This window comes from Pogona vitticeps, chromosome 2 (assembly GCF_051106095.1).
Source record: "Pogona vitticeps strain Pit_001003342236 chromosome 2, PviZW2.1, whole genome shotgun sequence".
Taxonomy (NCBI): domain Eukaryota; kingdom Metazoa; phylum Chordata; class Lepidosauria; order Squamata; family Agamidae; genus Pogona; species Pogona vitticeps.
The window spans coordinates 290377009-290401815 of NC_135784.1; the positions used below are offsets into that span (position 1 = coordinate 290377009).

At 40.8% G+C, this 24807-nt stretch overlaps 1 protein-coding gene across 5 annotated transcripts; it reads left to right on the top strand.

Annotated features, from left to right (window-relative positions):
- Nucleotides 1-1725: 1725 nt before the first annotated feature.
- On the top strand, nucleotides 1726-19961 carry TMEM267 (transmembrane protein 267). 5 transcript variants are annotated; one of them, XM_020783602.3, is made up of 3 exons: nucleotides 1726-1853; nucleotides 6088-6527; nucleotides 15683-19961. In XM_020783602.3, the coding sequence occupies exons 2-3, from the start codon at nucleotides 6204-6206 to the stop codon at nucleotides 16016-16018; spliced, it is 660 nt and encodes a 219-aa protein (XP_020639261.1). In that variant the 5' UTR covers nucleotides 1726-1853; nucleotides 6088-6203; the 3' UTR covers nucleotides 16019-19961. The 5 variants fall into 5 exon arrangements, with proteins under 5 accessions (XP_020639261.1, XP_020639265.1, XP_020639268.1 ...); XM_020783606.3 differs by having other exon boundaries at nucleotides 1775-1853; nucleotides 6140-6527; XM_020783609.3 differs by lacking the exon at nucleotides 1726-1853 and adding an exon at nucleotides 1861-1945 and having other exon boundaries at nucleotides 6140-6527.
- Nucleotides 19962-24807: the final 4846 nt, after the last annotated feature.

Here is a 24807-nt window from a genome sequence, read left to right on the forward strand (position 1 = left end):
CAGTCTCAGAATAATTGCTATTGATAGTCTTTATTCATTCATCAAATGAAACTTCATCAGCTCATCCTCTGTACCAGTTACAGGAAAGTAAGTTGTGTAGGGCGTGTAAAGCTGTTGGTGATCAGATAAGGACCAATGACTGGGGTAGGAGTTGCAGGAGGAGGACGAAACCCCTGCTAGTAAAACTCACCAGAGTGCTTACAGATAGTCAAAGATATGGAGGAAAGAGTTGAAAAAGTCCTTTTGAGTGGTTGGAACTATTGCGGGAACTAACAGCTAGGCTAGAGGGTATAAACCAAGCATACACAGCACCACATCAGGTGGATGGACTTAGCAAAGAAGAGTTGGAAGTAGAGAACAAAGTTGAGTAACTAAGAATACAAGTAGAAGGGAAAGGTGGGGAGGAAAGCTAGGATGGGTAAGAGTATGTGGATAGGGCCAGAAGCAGTCAAGTTTAGTCGGTAAGATCAGTGGGAAAGTGCTGGGAACTGCACCAACTGGCTAACAACAGTATGGAAGGGTGAAGATAACTGGTTAGTAAAATTAGTGGGATGGGTGGGGACCTAAAAACAGCTCTCTAAACAATGTATAGCAAGTGACTGGAGGGGTTTAGTTTCTACTCCACACTGACATTTGAGTCTCCACTGAGCCATGAAACTCACTGACTGATCTTTGGCCAGTTATTCTCTCAGCCTGATCTCACAGGGCTTTGTGAGGTAGTGAGCTGCATTTGTCTCCTTGAAACTATGTGTGCACACAAGCTCATTCATGTGGATGGATGGGGTGGTGTGCTCTAAAGAAAGAGATGACTCAAGAATGAGCTCTGCTGGATCATTTCTCCAAAAGATCATGGTTCAATACTGAAAGCTCCCATTGAACTCTGAAAGTTGAGACACCAGGTGTTAATCTTTTGAACCCAGGTGAGACAGTATTCTTCAGCTAATGTGTACTAGACTTTTCAAGGGGTAGCAAACTAGACAATAATTGCACCATAGTAAACTGCTGAAGCTTCTGTGCTGCAAGGTCAGAAGACCTGCAGTCGTAAGATCGAATCCACGTGACAGAGTGAGCTCACATCGCTTGTCCCAGCTTCCGCCAACCTAGCGGTTCGAAAGCATGCAAAATGCGAGTAGATAAATAGGTACCACCACGGTGGGAAGGTAAATGACGTTCCGTGTCTAGTCACACTGGCCACGTGACCACGGAAGATTGTCTTTGGACAAAACGCTGGCTCTATGGGTTGGAAATGGAGATGAGCACTGCCCCCTAGAGTCAGACACAACTGGACAAATTGTCAAGGGGAACCTTTACTTTTTAAAGAAGTGACAGGTACTTGTGTTTCTGATGAGGATAATAATAAAGGTTAAAAAAGTCAGAAATCTGTTACTGAACGTCTCATTCTCCCCCGTGCAGAAAAAAAAGCTAAAATTTAAAACGTGGAATGGAACTCGTTGCATAATCACAACTTGAAGTTTATAAACAGGGAAGGAAGGCGATAGTGCTCGTTTGCTCTCACAGGCAGCATTTGTCGACCCAGCGCTGACTAGATTCACTTATTAATTTAAAAAACTTTTTTTTCTTGTTAATAAAACGAGCAGCTGTACTGGATGCTCCCTGCTTTCCAATTATAGCTTATTTAGGACGGAATCCCACACTGTCCGTAAGGTTTTTTCCCTCGGCTTTTTGCGGAGCGGGAACAAAGAGAAAGCAGGCGCCTCACGAGGGCGCCGGGAAAGGCGGGGAAAGAAACCAACCGGCCGGCATGCCCGGGCATTTTCGGCCCTCCCAGAGTGCTCCGCGCGAGTTGCCGGTGGGCGGGGCTTGAGCCCGAGTGTTCTCCTGGATCTCTCGAGGTGAGAGGGGAGGGAGGGAAGGGGGTCGGGGATGCACTTAAAGCGGTGACCGTTAGGAAGAGAGACGTGACGCTGGCGCGAGGCTGCTTGAGGTGGCCGTTGGGAAGGCGCTTGGCTGTGGGGCGGAAAGGAAGGGCGGAGAGGGGGAGGGGAAGGGCCCGACAGGCGCAGGGCTGGCTTGCAGGCGAGAGGTTCGTCGGCATGTTGCCTTGGGCCGCTCCCGAGCAGGTGAAGCTTCCCTTTGCCTGGGCGCCTTCCTTTTTGGCACGACATCCGCCCGGGGAGGGGGCGTAAAAATGGGCAGAAGGCGCTTTGCCTGGCCTTGGCAATCTCTCCTGAGGAGGGACCGGGGATGCGCGCTGGGTTCAATGGGGGCTCACAAGCAGAGCCATTCAATGCTGCATCCTTTGTTGTCTACAAAACTCCCCGTGCATTTCCATGGGGGGGGGGGGGGAAGACGGTTAAAGCTTTACCTGTTAAGCTTCTGTCTATCCCATGGCAATTGAAGGACGCAGGTGCCCAGTGGGGAACGGGAAGGGCATCCAGAGTGTCGTTCAGCCTGTTTCTATATATGAAGCAACGGCATATTGTTTCCGTGTTACTTCTCTTTGCATTTCCCTTCCTCTGGTCCTCTCTGTGCTGCATTTAGAGATGGAAAGCTTGCCATATCAGCTCTCTTCTTGTCCAGTGTTAAAGCCACATGGCTGTGCGCCTATTTAAAAAAATAGTATGGTGTGAACAGCTGGGGGAAAAAGGATCCCAGCGGTTTAAAAGGCTGAGGAAGCCAAGGATTGGGCAGGGAAGCTGTAGAGAACACTGTGTTAGGTAAAGCCAGGGTTTGGGCTTTAAATTTTAATTATCATAGGAGGTAGAGGAGCGTTGGAAGGACAATACAGTATACGAATTGACTAGAAAGTTTAAAATGGAGTTAATAGGAAGTGGAGATGGCCCCAGAGGTGGATTCTTTAAACATTAGGAACAAGTCACAGTTTTGAGGTTTAGGATAAGGTAGGTCAGAAATTGTTGTGTACCAGAAGGTCCATTTAAACGCCTTTTCACTTGAGAGGTACAATTGCAAGGAGTGGGGAATAGCAAAATAGCATTTCAAATGTGTTCATGAAATGTATTTAAGTCTGCCTACATTTATCTGTGTTAGTTATTTGTGCCCTGAAAAAAACAGAAAGAGCCACTTTTGTAATGTTTTCTAATCTGGTTGTGTGCTAATGATTCTTGTTTACCTTTTAGAGAATTACCGTCCACTCACACGTCCGCCGACGGCGGCCTTGCTCATCCTTCCAATCACTCCCAGAGCATCACTCTTTTCCCGCTCAGCTAGCCACTCCAGGCAGGGGGAGAGGGGACGAGTATCCCTGCATGACTGCCAAGTGGCTAGCCGAGGGGGAAGAGAGCGGCATTCCAAGAGTGATTGGAAGGATGAGCAAGGCCACTGGATGTGTGAGCGGACAGTCCAGCCCCAGGGGCAGACCCTCATTTAGTCCAGCTGCACGGGGATATTCATATACGAATACCCACATCTCAAGAACCTTTGGTGAGTGGATGTTCATCAGCCTGCATTGGAAACAAGAGCTTCATACATCTGAAAAGAGCAGCAGGGATCCAGCTTAGATTAACTGAATTGGCACATTTGCCTGAAAACAGTTGTATGACAACATAAAGAGGGAAGTAGTCAGGGAAAAAAGTGGTTAAAAGGATTATTTTATAATAGTTCAACGTCAATTTATAGATAATTTCACCTGTATTATGCAAAAATAAGACTTCTGATCAACTCTATAAATGCTACATTGTAAAGTGCAAGGTACTGTTGAAAAGTTGTAAAGAAGGAATGTACTTAGAAGGACATGTGTTATAACCTTACTGTGATCAAGCAGAGTACAGTAGGCCCACTCTCTACTGAGTGTGCATGTAGCATGCCTCAGTTTATTGTCATGTGAACTGATGAGCAGTTCACATCATAAAAAACATTCTTTATGCTGCTTATTACAAGTTCCAGGAATAGTAGAATATGTATGCAGTTCTCACTTTGCCTCATTTATTGTTGTTATTCACAGTGTTTAAGAACATATGTAGCTTGAACTCATTTCCTACATCTGATGCTTAACCTCCAAGCCACCATATTTCAAACTCAGCTATCAGTCCTTAAACCAGTGGTTCCCAAACTTGGATCCCTAGATGTTCTTGAACTGTAATTCCTAGAAATCTAGCCCAGCACAGGTGAAGGCTTCTGGGAGTCCAAGAACATCTGGGGAGCCAAGGTTGGGAACTTTCTTTAGACCAGTGGCCCCCAACCTTTTGACACCATGGGCTGGTTGGGGGGGATGGGGTCCATGTGCGGGGGGTTGGCAGGGCACCCCTCATGTGCATGTGCGAAGGGGTAGCACATGGGCACTCGTGCACATGCATGAAGGGGCACTCGCGTCGCACGCACACATGTACATGTGTGAAGGGCAGGGGCACTTGTGCAGCATGTGTACACACTGGCATCAAGGGGTGGGGGTGCTTACGTGCACGCACACATGCGCGAAGGGGCTTTGCAGGGTGGAGTGCTTGCAGGGTGGGGTAGGAAATCTCTCTCCTTGGCCCAGTCCAGTCAAGGCCATGGACTGGCACCAGGCTGCGGACCGGGGGTTGGGGACCCCTGCTTTAGACCTTTTTTAATTACAGTGGGGTCTTGACTTAAGAACAGTTTGAGTTAAGAACATTTTGACTTAAGAACCGCTCTCATAGGAAAATATTGACTTGACTTAAGTACTGTACTTAGATTTGAGTTAAGAACTAAAAAAATCCATGTGGGAGGCAGGGAAAGTGCAAAATTTGAACTTTCAGTTAACTGTTGGCCAGTGAAAAGGGTGCCTATCTGCTTCCTCACTCCTCCCAGCGTTTAGAGAGTGGATTGGGAGACAGTCTTCAGACTGCTTGGTACTGTACTGCCTGGACTGTATTTTCCCTGCCTTCGCTGAACCTTTCTTGACCTAAGAAAAAAAAGAAACAAAATATCCCCCTCTAGTGGTCAAAGGCGGAATAGCAGCTTCCCATTAGTTTCTATGGAGGGAAAAGAGCAGATACGGATCAAATGGTTTTCAATGCATTCCTATGGGAAATGCAGATTTGACCTGAGAACTTTTTGACTTGAGAACCGCCTTCCAATACGGATTAAGTTCTCAAGTCAAGACCCCACTGTACTTGCATTTTCTTCAACCCTGGCTTCAAGTTTCCTTCCCCCATTTTCTTCAAACCTGGCTTCAAGCTTCCTTCCCCCATTTTCTTCAACCCTGGCTTCAAGTTTCCTTGGAAGCTCTTGGAATTGCAGATTTCCATAGCTTATTTTGCTTCTGCCATATTCACCAGCTTCTCCATTTTTTAAAACTGCTGCCGTCTAATTCTTGTCATGCTGGCTGAAAGCTGAGGACAGCAACCTCATGCCCTCCAGATGTTTTGGACTACAAAGCTCCCACAAGCTCCAACTTGCCAGTGATCAGGGATTATGGATACTGCAGTTGAAAATATCAGTAGGACTGCAACAGATTTTCCACTGCAGTGTTGTGATTATAGAATAATTCTTTCCCCCTAACCACTGTTCTGATGTATCAAGGATAAATCATGTATGTTCAGAAGAACCACTATATTGTACTACAACTCTGAATGTATCATCCAGATCCCAGAATAACTGCTTGTAGGAAAAACTGGGTGATGTGAATGTGGTTGACAAGAAAGAGTCTTATGAATGATGATTTGTTTAGTCATTAATAAGTAATATAAAATATGACTTGCATTATAGTAAATGGTAATATATTTTATTGCACCAGTTATAAAAACAGATTTGAATGACATGTGCTGATCTCATCTTTCTCAGAAGAGCAAAAGCTGTGAATAGTTGTTTTTAGATTACTTGCAAAAAAGATATCACAGCCATGAACACCAAGTGTTCAGAATGGGATTGAGGTGGGAAGAGGCGCAAATGAAGAAAGTCTGTGTACAAGCTGCAGTGACAGATATAAGATGAAATAATAACTAGAGCTTTTGAAAATTTAGGCAAGCAGTAGGAAAAATAAATTCTGTTATGACAGAATCATGTAGATGCTAGGCAGATGCATCTGGGACACAGTTTGATACAAAATGCACAGGTTTGCTTCATACAGAACAGCAAAATAGAACAATATGTTTACAGAATTAATTTTCAGATTGCTGTGCTTTTCCATTGTCTTTGTTCATTTAGGGATACTCAGTTCTAATGAGCTCTCTCATTAAGCCTTCTTTGATGATTACAGAATGACTGAAGATTTAAAAGACAATGGGCTGTACGTACCTTGAGGGCATTTTGTGTGTGGAGACATGTTACCTGCTATGGCATCGGAGAGTGAAAAAGCCCATGCCCTACTCCAGTCGTTCAGCACAGCATCTGCTATTTCAAGCCTAGGATTGGGGATTTTCTGCTTTGTTGCAGATAAACTTTTACAGTTTTCTTTCATTCAACAAAATGACTGGCTGCGGGCACTCTCTGATAACACTGTGCATGGTGTTGTGGGATTGTGGTCTTGGGCAATAGTAATTGGACTCAAGAAGAAGAGTGACTTTACAGAAGTGATGTTAGCAGGCTTCCTCTCATCTGTGATTGACGTGGATCATTTTATTTTAGCTGGCTCCCTTTCTCTAAAGGTAAGGAAAATCACAGTTTTTTATTTTAACTTTCTTGAATAAATGGGCATTATACAGTCAGAAATATTGTAGCCGCTCAGAGTGGTATAGATTTACCAGATGAGCGGGATATAAATCAAATAAATAAATAAATAAATAAAATAAATAAATATTGGTAATCTTAAAGATCAACATTGCAACAGGGCTTGTAAATCTTACTTTCTGAACCACATGCTTCCATACTCCCCCAGCCAACACAGTAACTGGAAGATGAAGTTTAAAAGAAATAATGTTCCAAACTCTGCATTGCAGAGATTTCATAGCTGAAAGATATACTCCTCTTCTCTCAGCATAAACAAACCTGAGTTGTGAGGGTGGATTCTCCTTGAGCCTAAAAAAACAAGGCTGAAGTATAGAGGCTGACATTGTGGTACCATGTTTCCCCCAAAATAAGACAGGGCCTTATATTATTTTTTGCTCCAAAAACACGTTAGGACTTATTTGTAGTTTTTTTTTTCCCATGTACAACCATCTACATTTGTTCAAATAGAGTCATGTCATCTTCTGGTTGCTGCACAATGGTGGAGGACGGGGTTCAACTTAACTGGGGCTTATTTTTGGGGTAGGGCTTATATTACGAGCATCCTGAAAAAATCATACAAGGGCTTATTTTCAGGTTAGGGCTTATTTTTAGGAAACATGGTAGCAATCCCCAGAGCTGGCTCCTTGAATCCCAATGTGGAGAACTTTCCAGCAGCTTTTCTACTCAAGCCATACGCTTCCTAGCTCAGGTTATAGCAGTATCTATGTAATCCTCATTGAAAGTGACTGAGTACAACCCTCAAGAGGATGCATCTTTGCAATGGGGTAAAATATAGAGAAATTATATTTTTAGGTTTCCTAGATGGTTATTCTTAGGGTTGCAAATATAACTTGCTTACTTCTACCTTTCTTCTGTGTTCCATTGAGGAGACATCTTACCTTTGTTCTCTAGCAGTGAAAGGGACAACTATGGCTACTGACATCTCCAAGTTAGTCAACTAGAACTAGGACTTCTATCACCTATCCCAGCAGAAGTATATTCCTGTAGCAAACCCAAGCTTCTGTATTTCTTAGAAGTGGAAATGGGATTCCTTTGCAAAGGGGCAATTGTGCTCAAGTAATTGGTTTGAGAAGAAGGATGTGGTGGCATTGCGGGTTAAACTGCAGAAGCCTCTGTGCTGCAAGGTCAAAAGCCTGTGTGCTGTAAAGTTGAATCCACGCGACAGAGTGAGCTCCCGTTGCTTCTCCCAGCTCCTGCCAATCTAGCAGTTCAAAAGCATGTAAAAATGCGAGTAGATAAATAGGCATCACCATGGCATTCCATGTCTATTCACGCTGGCCACGGAACCACGGAAACTGTGGACAAACACTGGCTCTGTGGCTTGGAAACAGGGATGAGCACTGCCCCCTAGAGTCGGACACGACTGGACTAAATGTCAAGGGGAACCTTTACCTTTTAACCTTGAATTGGTTTGAGAAGGCTGAATGCTGTAATGTTCCTGTACTGCAGTTTTTTCTCCTGCAGTCTTCACAAAATTATGGAGCCAAAGGCATGTTAATGAACATGCTATCCTCCTTCAAAAGCCTTTGTGGGGCTTGCTGTGAATTCAAGATAAATGGAATGTTCTGAAGCCCTAATAATGATGTTTGTGGAAGGAAGTATGTTCCTGTTTTTCTCCTCTTCAACTCCTGAGGTCATTGTGGGGGCTTATGCTATGATGAAGGCAAAGATGGGTCAAGAGAAGAGATTGGGCCTCATGGTATGCATTGTTCCTTTCTCTCTGGTCTTTGTTAACAGTCTTCTTTGGCAGAATGAAGGCAGCACTTACATAGCCATTGGCACACTCTAATTTTTGAGAGAGAGAAGAGCCTCTCCTAAATGCAGTATTTTCCTGTACAATTTGAAATTTCCTGTCACAGAGACTTGCTTCCTCCAAATTCCTTCTAGAAATACCATATCCATTTTGTGAAATGAGGGAATTTGATAGTCATTACTTTAAGCAAGTAGCAGCTTTTATCTGTTATCCTGTATTTAAGAAAAACAATGTTGTTCAGTACCTTAAAATAAAGCACCTGTCTGAGCTAAGATTTTTTTTCTCCCTGCCCATTTCTTCCCATAGTTTCTTGTGGAACTCCTTTTGATTTTTATAGTTATGTCTAACTCCCTCTCGGGAAGCTCTGAATAGCATGCTTAGGGCTTATATCCTTCTCCTTACTAGAAGTATTGTGGTTAGTGAATTTCAAAGTGAGATTTTAATATCACATACCCATCAACTTTTTCCTACTCATTTGCATGACTGTTCTTGTAGGGATGAAGAACCCAAGATTTTAAAATAGAATTTTGCATAGTACTGGGATTATTTTTTACAATGCTGGGGTTGTTGGAACAGGATGATGTACTTCCATACAAAAAGTTCCAGATATTCAGCTTTAGAGAGACAAGGAAGAGAGGTCTTATCAAATGTGTTATGTGCCTACCTGATTTTGTTTACTGTTGTGAGGTCTTCTGTCTGTTGTGGAGGGATAAGTTTTCAAAGGAAAGGGATGCTGGAGGCAAGTCAGTGAAAGGTGAGACAGCTAACATACAGGATTTTTTCTTGAATGAACATGTTGACTGGCTTGCATTTTAGAGGCTGGATGAAGCTGGGGGGAGATAGTGCTTTTCAGATTTGCTCATCTGAGTTATCTGTGCAGCAGCAGGCCAGACCTGGGAGTGGGGTGGGAGGGAGGAGGAATAGTAATAGTCTATTGAGATTGAGATTGAATCACCCTTACCTAGTGCCCTGTCCCAAGACTGCTGGGCTTGAGTGCATGTGCCTGAGAGGGGTGCCCAGGACAGAATAGGGATTCCATTCATATACTGCACATGCTGCTACACAACAGCCTCCCTGTTTTAGTTGACTCAGGTGTGTTGCAGTTGCCTTCGCTTGCACTAGAGCACCAACATCCATGTGGAGACCAGTTTGCCAGAAGTATCTCAGTACCCCATATCTACCATGATAACCTTGGGGCTGTCCCAAGTGGTAACTGGCCTCACTTAAGCTTCAGGGCACAATCTGGACTTGGTTTTCTGTACTGGGTAGGGTGATGATGATCTGGGTGTGGAAGAGTTCTCAGTAGTTCCGTTGACATGGACAGATCACTACCTGGTAGGATTTAGGCTTATTGAAATTCTGACCCTCTGCAAGGGCAAAGGGCAATTAAAATGCTCCACTCTAGGAGATGGTTTCCTGATGGCTCTTGGGGAGTGCTGTTTTGGCAGGTGTGCCTGTTAAGGCTATGACTAATCACTGGCATGGGAAAATGGCTAGGGCTATTGACATGATTGCTCCTGTCCCTTCACACAGAATGCATCCAGACTAGGTCATTGGTTTACTAGTGAGCCAAGGATAATGAAACAACTGGGACATAGACAAGATTATGGTGGAAAACTCACAGAAGATGTGATCAAATGTGGGTTGAAATATGGAAAAAAAACTACTCTGTGACAATGATGACAGTGAAGAAGCCATGATTTTCAGCCACCATCATGTCTGCACAGAGCCCTTCAGTTAGTCAAGAGCCTGCTCCACAGATGTCTACAAGAGAGGGACAGTGACCACTTTGTGGCCTGCTGTGAAGATTTTGCACAGCACTTCACAGATAAAGTTGCTCAGATCCACTCTGACCTAGAAGCTATACTACTTGATGCAGATCCTGTTGATGTAAATTTGTGTCCTTCAAGAATGGGTTTCAGTTTGTGTTGTCTGAGGATGTGGATCAGATCTTTGTAGAGGTGAAGCCACATGTTTGTGCTGGAGTCTTGCCCTTCCTGATTTATAAAAGCAGCCAGTGAGTTGATTACGGGAATGGTGAATGTGAATGCCTCCTTGCAACAAGGCAGCTTGCCAGAATGCCTGAAGGGAGGTAGTAGTAAGATATTTGTTTAAGAAACTCTCCTTGAATCCCACTACATTGGATATCAGCCAGTCATCATTATTCCAGTTTTGCACAAGGTATGGAGCATGTTGTGGCATTTTAGCTCCAGAGGTTCCTGGATTAAGTATATATTTTTAGATTAATTTCAGTTACGGAACAGAGACAGCATTGGTCACTTTGGCAGATAACCTACACCAGGGCTTAGACAGGGCAAGTGTTTCCTTGTTGGTTCTTCTGAACCTCTCAGCAGCTTTTGTTACCATGAACAATTGTCTCCTTCTAGCATCTTTTTCTGAGATAGGTCTTGGGGGTACTGTTTTATAGTAGTTCTGATCCTATCTGGATGGCTGAATTCAGAAGGTGATATTGGGGGAATCCTGTTTGATAACCTAGCCGTTGGCCTGTGGTATCCCCCAGGGTTCAGTCTTGTCCCCCATGCTATTCAACCTCTACATGAAACGATTGGGAAAGGTTGTCCAGAGTTTTGGGGTTTGGTGCCATCATATACCTTAAAAGAAGCCATTCTTTTCACCTTTCTCTGATAGATAGGTAACATTGTACACTTCCCACTAGAAAATCTGGAAATCTTGAAGCCACCTGGAAAAAGGTGGTGTTGTTTTCTCTCCATTCAAAAACTGCAGAAATTTTGTAAAAGGTTGAAGTCTATGCGATATCAAGCTTATTTTACTGTTTTAGCATCAGAAAATTCATAACTTAATTAGTAAAGAAAGGTTTAGCGTTTGACATAATTGAGAAATATGAAACTATAAAAGCCTTAATTTTGTTTAAGTAACTCTATGATTATGATCTGTATTAAAAAGAGAGCTGCAGATTGCTGCACTATGTGCTACCCCCACACATCTGAGAACAATTAAAAAGAGAGCTGCAGATTGCTGCACTATGTGCTACCCCCACACATCTGAGAACAAAGAAAGTTTATTATTTGGACAAAACCAGTCTTGCTTCAGGGCATCAGGACAACGATCAGCAGAATACAAGCAGCAAGCCATAAGCAATGAAAATGCTTCCAAAATGTAGGTGAAAAAAATTTAGGTGTGTTTCAGGTTATGTGATATGCTTCTTATATACTGAATGTCCTTATAGAAACCTCACAGTTCATAATACAGTGGTGCCCCGCAAAATGATGTTAATCCATTCCATTGAAATCGCTGTTTAGTGAAAACATCGTCTTGCGAAAAGCATTTCCATTTAATGCGTTCCAATGGGGAAAATAGTCGGTTGTTTTGCGAAAATCACCCATAGGGAAGCCATTTTGTGAAGCGCTGATCAGCTGTTTAAATCACTGTCTTGCGAAGCATCAGTCCCGAAAACACCCGTTTTGCAAAGATCGCCCATAGGGAACCCATTTTGCGAAGCCGCTGATCAGCTGTTAAAATTGTCATCTTGTGAAGCATCGGTTCCGGGGGAAAAAAGTCTTGCGAAGCACGGACCGAAACATCGTCCAGCGAAAATCGCCCATAAGAAACACTGTTTTGCGAAGCGCAATGGCGATAGCAAAACCTCATCGTCATGCGGATTCGTCGTTTTGCAGGGTAATCATCTTGCGAGGTACTACTGTACTACATACATCTGCCGACTTTCAGAAATGCCTTGTTTCAAAAGGAAATTGCACCTTTCTTTTCCCAACACCATGTCGTCAAATTTTGGAGGCAGGGAATTGGGGGATGAGAATAGGCAGAGTGCATGTTGAAGGATCAGAGCTTTTAATAAGGCAAATTAATACTGAAAGTATGCAGTAGAGACCCCTACTATATGTAGTTTAGATATTTAAATATTTTGCTACAGGACTGTGGTTGTTTGAAAGACATTTAGTTCTTGTTTGCTGTTCCTTTTTTTCATGGTGTTTAATATAACGGAAACTGCATTGAAAAAGAAAATGTGCCAAAATACGAACTAGTTCTATTAGATTTTGATCTTTACAAAACTATTGTCTTGTTTTAAATCAAGAAGTTTTAACTGTTTCTTTACATCTTTCCAGAAGATGGCACAATTCACAATGAATCATATTGCTTTTGCATGTAGACTTTTTAACTTTCAGGGGCTTATTTTGCTTTTGGCACCAAATATGAATCTAGAATCTGGATTATTTTCTTCTTCTTTAAGTTTGTATGTTTAGTGTGCTTATTACTTTTCATGCAGTAAACTGGCTGGATGGATAGTTTGGGGAGTTAGGTGTCTGGCTTATGGAGCCAGAGATTGGAAGTTTGAGTCCCCACTGTTCCTCACAGTCCCAATGTGTCCTGAAAATAAGGGAACAGTAAATTACTTCTGAATACTCTGTACCTGAAAAGGGCTGTTATAAGTTGGAGGTGACTTGACAATATGTAATTACTGAGTAGTGGTCTGGTACAAGAGCCTAAAGACTGTTAACTAACATTGCATGTCAAGGTTTTGTTGCATTTTGTTAGATGAATGGAGTTAATGTGAAATTTATTCTGATATTTATATCTTATTTTTCTAGCCAATATAAGATGCCCTCAACAGTTTACAATTGAGGTTAAAAGCAATTGCGCAGAATAATTTACAATAATGAACATCAGAGTCTGTGGATATAGTGTGCTTAACCTCAGCAAGGCTTTTTTTTCATAATGTCTCTCATGATATTCTAAGCTATTAAAATATGGGCTACACCATGCTACTGTTCTGGGCATCACAGTTGTAGAAAAATATTGAGATGTTGGAACATACCCAGAGGCAAGCAACCATGATAGAAAAAGTTTTGGAAACTGAGCCCTCTGAAGAATGATTGAGGATGCTGGGTCTGTTAAGCGAATACTAAGAGATATGACAGCTGTCTTCAAATACTTGAAGGGCTGTCATGGATGGAACAAAGCAGTAGGCAGGAATCAGAGTAATGGATTCAGATTGTAAGAAATAAATTCTCATCTGGCCATTAGGAAGAACTTCTTGACAGTGCAGATTCTATCAGCATTAACAGGATTGCCTTGCTGGATTGACCCTAAGCTCTAGGGTTGTTATGTAGCACTTTTAGTGTACAGCCTACAGTAGGGAATAAAACCAGTAAATAACCCTGAAGGATTGTTGTGCAGTGCTCCTTCAGCTTCAGCTCAACCTGTAGTTGGGGCTTAATACCACTAGCCAACACTGTAGGATTGTAGTAAGCCCATTCACCAAATTGGAACCCTTCCAAACCTGCAGTTGGAATGGTAGACTACATTGCTTAGGAAGTTACACAAGAGAGGGTTATATATTTTAAATTCTTTATTATTGTTCTGAATCATAAAAGAACAAGAAAAAAATTAAGGTACAAAAGTGAGGAAGGAAAATGCCCTAAACTGAAAACCCATTTGTCCAAATTGGAAGGAATAGGAATAGAAAAACAATGGTAGCAGTTTTATACAAGAGTCACAACATCCAACTATTGCCATCAAATATCTATATTGCTGTCATTGTGCAGTTGCTTTCTGTACTGTGTCACACATTCAAATGTTATAAGTCCACTGATAGTGGAGGGAGGACGTGTGATTTTCCCATTTTATGGTTTCAGTTGATAGCATCAACAGCAGGGATAAGAAAGAAACAATGTGTTTCTTCCCACCCAACCTCAGTTAACATACTTTTAATAACCACAGTGGTGGTTGTTTCTTTGTTTTGTGAATAGGAGTTACATTATCTCAGTCACATTTGTATTGAAGTCTTATAGCTTTCCATCAAGGCCTGTAATGGAATATTTAAAAACAGCTTCTAATCTGAACAAGAAAATGACCCATCCAGATGAGGAATATTTGTATCTATGTGTTTCATTCCCATTTGCCATTTTCCAGTATATGCTATTCCATTACCTCTCCCTTCTAGTTTTCCATTCTTTTCTGCCCCCGTAATCAGTTAACGTTTTGCAGTCACAGAACTTATTGTGCTACAGTGGGGTCGCTACTTAAGAACGTCTCTACTTAAGAACAATCCAACTTAAGAACAGCTCCATTTGCTAAATTTTGCTTCTACTTGAGAACAGAAATCCAAGATAAGAACAGGAAAAAAAAACCTTTCCTGCTCTTTTTTTAAGGTCATCTTAGGTTAAAAAAATTCTCCCCCTAGTGGTAGAGTACGTATTAACCAGCTTTGCATTAGTTCCTATGGGAACTAATGCTTCAATGTACGAACGCACCTCTACATAACAACAACAAACAAAAAAACAGCCAGAACGGATTAATTGGTTTTCAGTCCATTCCTATGGGAAATTTTGCTTCAACTTAAGAACGTTTCAACTTAAGAACACCATTCCAAAACGGATTAAGTTCTTAAGTAGAGGTTCCACTGTAGTTTCTATGGACGGAAAAGAGCAGATACGGATTAAATGGTTTTCAATGCATTCCTATGGGAAATGCAGATTCAACATAAGAACTTTTCAACTTGAGAACCACCTTCCAATACGGATTAAGTTCTTAAATAGAGACCCCACTGTATTTGGAGACGGTTTCTCTACCCAAACTGTTTCCCTGAAGAAAACAAGATCCTGAAGATCTGCCATACTTCAGCAGTCTCTGGTTTCATTCGGTCTGCTGATACAGTACCTTCTTCTGTGCATGGGTGGTGCCATTTGAGCTATATATGATCACTTTTGGATGAAGATCTGGAAATAGAATGATTTATAAACTATTGTGTTTATAATGAACAGGGATTGAACTCAGTGGACTTATAGGCCCCTTCTAACTCAATTGTTCTATGATTCTATGTGCATCCAGTGTTTTGTCATCAGTCTTGGGTAATTTTAAGCACACATGATCCATTTTCATTCATTTGAATCAAGGAGTGATATTTCTGGAAATTCACCAGCTGTACAAAGGTAGAAGTTTGATGTTGGTATATCCTGCTTCACTACCATCCAGATTTTGAAAGACAGCCATACGAAGCAAGCTTGTTGCCAAAGTTAGGGGTGCTGACTCTGACTGACAATACCCCTCCTTCCAAGTTTAACAATTAAGTAAAAGCAAGAGGGGAAGCATCTCACAATCTGGAACAAAATGATCAACTTGGGCAGTAAACAAGACAGTATTCTTTACCAAAACATAAGGCAGCATAGCAAATTTGGGCAGACAGCATGTAATATGTTGAAAACATCATGATTGTAACAATTTCTCTTTGAATTTTGTATGCATTTTCTATCAAAATTAAGAATAATTTAAATTAAATGCCAAGTAAGACTACCTTGTGAATTGTGTTTCTCTTTTACTCAGGCTGCCTTTACTCTTCCACGAAGACCATTCCTTCACTGTTCTACTGTGATCCCTGTTGCATGTCTGATGTTAAAACTTATAATGCATCTTTTTAAGCTGAAGGACTCCTGGTGCTTTCTTCCCTGGATGCTCTTTATATCCTGGACTTCACATCATGTTAGAGATGGAATTCGTCACGGCCTGTGGATCTGCCCATTTGGAAAGACTGTTCCTTTGCCCTATTGGCTTTATGTGGCAATCACAGCTTCTTTACCTCATCTCTGTTCTTTCATTATGTATTTAACTGGAACAAGAGAACTGATGTTGATCAAACATGGGTTTCACATTGACGTCTAAGGATAGAGTAGGTAGTTGTGTTTCTGTTACTGAAATAATTCCCTTGTGCTTTCTGACATAGTGTCAGTTCTGACATAACTGACAAGTTACAGCTTTATAGCTGCAGTACTGTTTCCCTGAAAACACTTTTGCACAAAGTAATGTGATCTGTTAATGTCCAAACAATCTCTTTATTTGTATCTCTTTCTGTAGATTTCTTTTCAATTGTTTTATTCATAAACTGGTTATGTATTCTGTAACAAATCAGTTGCTGCCAAATGGAGGGCCCCTTCTTTTGCCATTTCATATTTACTGTTTATCCACAGCTCATCAATTCTGGTTTCAGAAAGTAGAAAAAAAAGTGTCTCCCTTCCCAGCTTCTAAATAACCTAAAGAAAGTTAAACAGCTGAGAACAGAGATCGCCACTGTGCGGGGTGAGGAGACACTTTTCCTGGGGGCAGAAGAATCTAGTGTAGACATCTTCCACCACAGTGCAGACTTGTCTTGGAACAAGTAAAGGATTGAATAGAAAACAGAAAAAGGTATCAACAGTTTCTAATTACTAATTACTTTTCATAATGGTCCCCTAGTTCTGTGTCCTTTATGAAATAACTTTATTCCTAGTCATTCTTTGCTGTTAATATTTGTCTTCTGAGCATTATATTTTCCTCATTTAGTTTATATATATATGGCACTTTGATGGTAAAGCATCAAACTGCTACGGACAAATAAATATTCAACACTGCATATTGCTTGGATAAATCCAAAAGCACTTCAGTTAGCAGTTAGCAAAGCCTTGAAAGCAAAGGTAGCTCCCTAAAGGAGATACGTAACATTTTGTGGACTGTCTGTAGGGAGAACATAAGGCGGAAATATGCCTGGCAACTAGGCTAGAGATAGGCACGAACCACTGGTTCATCCCTCAGTCCAACAAGTGTTCTACAGTTCCGAGCACTGCCTCCTTCAGCAGGCACCCACTCAGAAGCAGTGGCCCAGGTTCCCTGCCTTGCCTCCTCCAGGCCTTGAGTGGATGCCTGCTGGAGGAGGCAGGGCTGAGAACCAGAGAACACGTCTTGGACCAACAGACAAATCGCCAAATTGGCAGTCTGTGTCCATCTTTAAACAAGACTCAATAGCAGATCAAGTGTTGGAGGGGTTGCCAGTTACAGAGATCTTACATTTGTAGTACTTGAAACAGTAGAAACACCATCTGATGTTAGAGTTAAGCAGTCCAAAATGTACAGAATTGCCAGGTATCCTCTCATAGAACATGTATGAACTTACCTCTGTAAGAAATTGTTGAATCATGGCAGTAGTGTATCTTAAGGTAGATTGGGTTGAGTATATCACACAAAGCTATTCACAAGGGGAATTTTATTGAACACACAGATATAGCAAAATTCAACAATAAATTATATAATTCACTATGGGGAAATATATTCATAAGAGGCAAATTTGCATAGTTTAGAGGGTTCTGAGATTTGGGCTGCTCTGCAAAGATCTACAGTACCTTAGCAGACTATTTGGCGATGTGCTACAAGGATATGAAGAAGACAGAAAGAGAGAAAGGATCATTCCCAAAACCACACACACAGAAAGAAAAGTGGGAGGTAGATTGGGGAGCCACCAGTGTCTGGGGAAAATACACAAGATGGATTAGGGAGACAAAGATTACCTCTCCTGCTTAGTCTCATTAGAGTGTCTTTGGGCTGGAGAACATTGAAACTCCAGCTGGAACAAAGTAAGGGGATTCTTGGGCAAGGATCACAAGAGAGGGCAAACTAACTGAGGTCCCTAGCCTAGAAGTGTCATCTAGGCTAGCAGATATTCTGGCTAAATTCTGAATTTTGGGGAGCTAAGACTGATTTCAGCTAACTGAAATCAGCACAAAGAGGCTTGGCATGTTTCAGGCAAAGGCTCAGTAAGAAGATTCACCCCAGAACTTTCCCTCCAAAGCACCGGAGTATGAGTACTCTATGTCTTTTTAATCTGTTTTCTGACTAGTAAAAAGCAAAGCATGCTGCTTATATACCACCCCATAGCACTTCAGGGACACTCTGGGCAGTTTATAAATTAATTATGCAGGCTACACATTGCCCCCCTCCCGCAGTGAGCTGGGTACTAATTTTATTGACCTTGGAAGGATAGAAGGCTGAGTCAACCCTGAGCCGGCTACCTGGGATTGAACCCTGGTCATGAGCACAGTTTTGGCTGCAGTACAGCAGTTTTAACCACTGCACCAAGAGGCTCTGGTTAAAGGCTTTGGTAAGTGACCCTTTGTTACTAATGTACTGTATCCTGTTTTGCCCTGATCTTAATCTTGGCCCACTTGGCTAATCCTGTCTCATGGTCTGAGACAATTCACAGGAAGAAGATGATGAGCAGATTCAGTTTATGAAAATTTGGAAAATTATGAGGTATTTGCTTTCTCAGACCTCCAGCCAATCCTTGTAGCATAAAAGCAAAAGATTTCCACTGGTATTTTAACAAAATCAACTGCTGAAAATGTAACCACAGTATAAAACACTTTCAATTTATTATGCAAGGCTTTTTGTTTTGTAGCTTTTAATGAATTTAAATTTCTAGCTTGCAGAAGATTATTTTATTTATTTAGTTATTACTATCTATCAAGCACTAGTGCTGTGAAACCATGATGAACAAGTTCTCACTATAGAACTCCTGCTGGACTGACGCATGTGCTAGTATAATACTGTGACACACTGAAGAAAATTGAATTAATTGGAAGTGTATTTGCCATTGCTGGCAGATTTTCATAAGAGTATTTTTGCATTAAAACTACTGTGAAGATGTGTGAATAACTTTTTAAAACGTGGCAGTCAAACTACTTGTAAAATGTAGTAGTTGAGGCTTTTATAAAAAGCTCCTATAGAAGTGGGTAGTTTTTGAATTACAAGTAGTAAAAAGTAAGGAGACACCCTTTGCACTTCTTGTGCTTTGTTTGGCTGATTTGGCTGTTTCTTACAAGTTAATCATGGCCAAAACTGGGCTAACCTTTACCTGTAACTTGGAATAGGATGGACGTTTCCCTGTAACCTTAGAGTAGAACTCATCACATCCCCAGGTGATAGAGAACTTGAAAACAGGATTTACTTGGCTTTAGATATCAAGTGTGAGGGCAAGAGGAGAAGGGGACAACAAAGGACGAGATGGCTGGACAGTGTCATCGAAGCGCCCAACATGAATTTGACCCAACTCCAGGTGGCAGTGGAAGCCAGGAGGGCCTGGCGTGCTCTGGTCCATTGGGTCACGAAGAGTCGGACACAACTAAACAACAACAAAGATATCAATAGGTTGTTATTTTTCACATTGGAACAGACTATAGCTAAAACGTGAACAATAAGGGAGCTAAATCAGCATACAGTCCATTGGTTGTTCGCAGCTTATTCCTTGGTAACAGGTCTTTAACTTCTAAGTTGGCATTTTTATATATTTAGGGTATATCAGATAGTATATCAGTAAATTGAAGAAGTATATACTGGTCAGTGAGCTCCACTAAAGTATAACAGCTTCTTAACATGCCCTGCATAATATTTGTGTTTCCAAATTATCTTTTTCATTCATTCTTTTACTTTTAGGAGGATAATTAATAAATCTTAGTTGTACACTTAAAATGTAAACTGGAAATTGTCCCTGGAGCAAAACTCTAGGCAGAGCACTTTGGGATCTGCAGAGAAGATCTCGATTTCCTGTGTTGGGCAGCTTCTCCCTTTATGCCTTAATCTGTCTGGCATGCTCTGAAAACTTGAGGGAGCAATATGGCCTTGAAGATGCTGCTATACTTTGCACTGTGCATGTTTCTTTTCAAATAAGGATACACATAGAGAAACAAACTGCGATTAAGGCACTGCTTGTCCATACTTTATATCACTTCAGTACATTTGAAGAGTTGTTCAAGTATTATTGTACAGTCAGTGATTAAAAACTTGCTAATTGAAAACCACAGTTCAGACTATCTCATGATTGGCTCATTTCAGAAACACTGTGGTTACGGATGCTAGACCCTAACTCTGTATAGCTCTTATGCCTCCAGAAATATAACTGCTGTACAAAGTATAATTTACTTTATTTGTTTGATTGCTTATTATATTACTATACCGCTCCATCTAGTGGCCTTGCCACTACTCTGGGCAGTGTCCAACAATGAAGAAAGCATCAAAAACATAGCCACGCCCCACTTAGCCCACAAACAATTGATTAACCTGCCAGCATTCTTCCCCCCCCCCCCCCCGGCACTCGGCGACCACATGGAGCCGCCATGCCAGGAGACATTCTGTCAGACCTGGGGTTGCTGCACTAACAATAACAAGGGCCTCAGTAAATCTGAGACCTACTTTTCTCACATCACTTCCTGGTGACAAACAGCAGCACAATATTTATTTAATATTTATTAAATGAATATTATTTATTTATTGAAAAATCTGTATATAACTAAAACTGCACTGTTTGGACTCATGCAATTCAATGGAGAAATCCAAATCGGACATTATAGCCAATGTATTATTAGAGATGTCCAATGCTTAGTAAAACAAAACAGCCAAGACAGAGATGAACTGTCCTAAGAAGTGAATAAATAAAAAAAATAAAGTGTGGAGATTTTGTGGAATTGCTTTTCGTTCTGGGATGGACAATGTGTCATCTTTCAGATGCTGCTGGAGGGCAACTCTCATTATCCCTTACAGTTAACTTCTCTGATTGGAGTTTCAGTCCAAAACCATCTGAAAGGCCACGTAAGCACACTTCTACAGCGTGTAAGCAAAAAAAAGTGTTATTGTCAATTCACACAAGACAACCATAAGACCCAAGATGCTTGAGCCAGCACTGGATGAACTGACTGTATAAGTTAAAACCATATCCCACTATCATCAGTGGTATCTGGGATTCTCTAGTTAGTACACTCCTCAGTGTGAAATGGATTTCCTTATGTTATAACAAAGTATGAAAGAAACTGCAAAGTTTGAAATTTCAGTACACTTGAAATGAAAGTTTTAATAAAAATGTGCATTAAGACACCTTATGGTCAGGTACAGGATACTGAAGTAATCTTGTTATTGTCAGGGACAGATACCTGTGCCAATTTTTTTAAAATGAGGAAATTATTCTTATTTTTATCTGTAGCTATGGATTTCATATATATTTGGGATTAGAGTGTAACCAACCTGATTATGACAGTTTGGTTCTCTATCAAGTTGCCCTCTTCTCCACATCCTGACAGTTCTATGATTACTGCAGCAATCAATGTTTCATGGGATAGATTTTCATACCTAGTGGTTTTCTTGCCTGCTATTCCACTACATTTTTCTCAGCAAATTCTGTTCAGGTGCTGGTACATATAGTGGGGTTTGAGTGACTTTTCTGTCATTGCCTCACTTGACTCTGATCTCTGCATCGGTTTATATTCTCTACAGAGACAATCAAACCTGAGCAGGAATTCATGTTCCTTGCACTGGATTCTAATAGTGTAGATAACATGTACAGCTAACACAAGCTAATATTCCATTTCAAGAAGAAGGGAATTTGCAGTTGTGCTTTAAGCCATCTTTTCTATGTTGAGCAAAAGCCTTATTTCTTTAGCACAATGCCAAAAATACTAGTTCCCTGTCTCTCTATTTTTTTAAAGAGGTATTTTTTTCTGCTGATGGAAAAGGCTGTTTTCCTCACTCTGACGCATTGAATAGGACTATGTTTCAGTTTAATGACTGAAGTATAGGGGTGCAGGTGGGGCATAGTGCTGCAAAGGTACATGTGCCATGAAGGCTGTTGTATTCATCTGCTGGCATAATAGGAAAGTGGTCAAGCGTCCCCCCCCCACAAAAACTGTACAGTATATTTTTGTGAGTGTATTTGGTGTTATCTTTTTAAAATTGAAGCTGGTACTCTGAAAATGTTACAATTTTCACTTTTAAAACATGAAATATTTGTCTTTAGATGCTTAATTTTCGCAGGACACAGCACACGACTTGCATCTAAGCACTTTTGTTCAAAGATCTTTGTGTGCTTAACGAATAAATGGTTAGGAGATTCTAGTAGCACAGAATTCAAGGAGTGTCTGTAGATAAATGCATGATAGCAATCCTCACAGTTTAAGCAATGTAGTTATGTCTGAGGTTGGCTTCTTGGATCTGGAATGTTAGATCTGTTCATTTTATATGGAACCATACAGATGTTTTCAGAATGGGAACATATACCATGATACTTGTATTGTGTTACTCTTTAATGACTTAAGTATGACTTAATGACTTAAGTGGGGGGAGTGTCCTTGTTCTTTAACTTGTAGAATAAATATTAAGAACATGATCTTAAAAGTCTCAGACAAGGATTGTATTTTATTTCTCCACCTGTTCAACCTACATGCATAATATATCATTAAAATTAGATTCAGTTGAACCAGGACTATAAAGTGCTGGAAGGCGTATGGGTGATCTGAAATATGCAGATGATACTATATTGAAATTGTTTTTAAAACCCTCTATACCTTAATTCAGTCATCTGTCCAAATGAAATCAGAAGACTGAGACACAGAAATGGAGCTTGTGAAACAACTACGAATGGGCAAGGATATGTCACTAGAGACCAAGGTGAAGATCATACATTATTGTATTTCTGATTACTGTGTAAAATGTGAAAGCTGGACAATGAAGAAATCCAACAGGAAAAAAGTTGTTTCATTTGAACTTTGATGTTGGACAAGAGCTTTACAGATACCAGGGACCAGCAGAAAGACAAATAATCTGGTTCTAGTTCAATTCATGCCTGAACATTCTCTAGAAGCAAACATGACTAAGCTGAGTCTGTAGTACCTGAGCACAGAATAAAAAGACAAAAGACAGTAATGCTGGGGAAAGCTGAAGGAAAAAGAGAAGATCATTTTTTAATTCGGTTTGTACACCAGTAATGCTCACACACTCCGGGCAGTTTACAACATATTAAAAACTGATATAAATACAATGAATGCTCAACAATACTTAATATAGGTAAGAACTTGAGGAAGGGACCTGAGCCTCTCTTGGACGTTTATTCCAAAGGGAAACGGCCACAACCAAAAAAAGCATGATGCCTTGTGTTGGCCTACTTCAGTGTCACCATTTTAATCCTAGTGGACTGCAGAGAGCAGCAGGACAGGTAGCTCTTTTTGTGGGAGAGACATTCTAACAAATATTGAGGTCCTAAACCATTAAGGGCTTTAAAGGTTATAACCAGCACCTTGAATTGGGCACAGAAGCTACCAGGGAGCCAGTGAAGGTGTGCCAATACTGGGGATATGTCTTCATATCTGCTGGTCCCTGTTATCAGTGTGGTCACCACATTTTCGACCTGTTGAAGTTTTCATACTGAGAAAAAGATGGATTGTCTCAATGAAGGAAGCTACAGTCATTAGTTTGCAAGAACAGAAGACAGCTGTTGACAAGAATACATTTTATAAATTACTAAAGCAATCACCTTAAGCAGAAAACAAATTGACAGCACATTACAACAAGTCTCAAAAATACATAATTTCCTCTCTCTGCAAATTTGTTACACTGAAGGAGAATGAAGCCATTTTACACTGTTGAATGGCTGCAAAGAGAACAGTTACAAAAGAAAAGTAACATTTAAAATCCCAGATTAAGAATTTATAGGAGGAACATTTACTTGCATGGCTTTGCAGTATTACAGATAGCAACATTATCATAGATAGCAACAGACAACTGTCAGCTACTGGTGACTCCAGACACAAAGGAGCTAAGTGAGTTATGTGTTCTTTGGCATGATCCACTGTTTCTACATTTCTACAGTGACACTTTTTGCTGCTGTACCATTCCAAACAAAGGTAGTTTCCAATTTTCTTATTAATCAGCCTATTACTGATTACCTATGTTTTTCCCTTCACCAACTACAAAACTAAAGAGATCATTGCACACTTGGGATGTGTACTGTATAGAGCTTTAGCTTTTTATATCCCAAGGACAAAACATTTTCAGAAAGCAAATAGACTGTGAAATATCAGAGTCCACAGAAAGGTGACTTAATTTCATCTCAGTGTCTATCTTAAGTAGATGGTAAACACTATCATTTCATCATATCAGTTGGTGAAAAGAACTACCAACATCTTTAAAGGGCCTATTTAACAAGAGCAATTACTGGATCTATAGTATTCAAGGAAGTTAAATGACTGATATCTGCAAAGCAGCAACTTGTTTGTGAAACATAGACTAGACATCAGAGCAAAACTTGGTGCATTATTTGGCTGAGTCGTAATATCTTCTGTGTTGGCGTGACATCCCAACAGCCAGTAAGTGAGCTTTTGAGTCATCCATAAGTGTGAATAACAAAGACCATGAAGAAGGACAGGATGTTTACTTGTAACTGTAGTTCTTTGAGTGGTCATCTGTGAATTCATGTAGATGTCCTGTCAAGTGGCAGATGAAGGAACCTGAGGATCAGCCATTGGGTGGGGCAGTATGCAAAGTGGGAGAAGCCCTAGTTAAAAGTTTACAGCTCTGGGAAGTTTTAAAGATATCTATGCAGTAACAGAAGACATACATAAGTTTGAATTGACAGATAATCCCTAGCAGAACTACAGTTATAGGTGAGCAACCTGTCCTTCCCCAGGGCTTTCTTTTTCCTATAAGAGGGAACTGCTTACTGTAAGGCTACAGCATGTCTAAGTAGGTCACAGAGTCCCTATGTGCCATTTAATAACCAAGAATGCTAACTTTTAAAAACTGGAATTTGGGTTTGTAGCTGCTTCCTGGATTTATTCTTTTTATTTATTATTTATTTATTTATTTATTAGATTTTTACCTTGCCC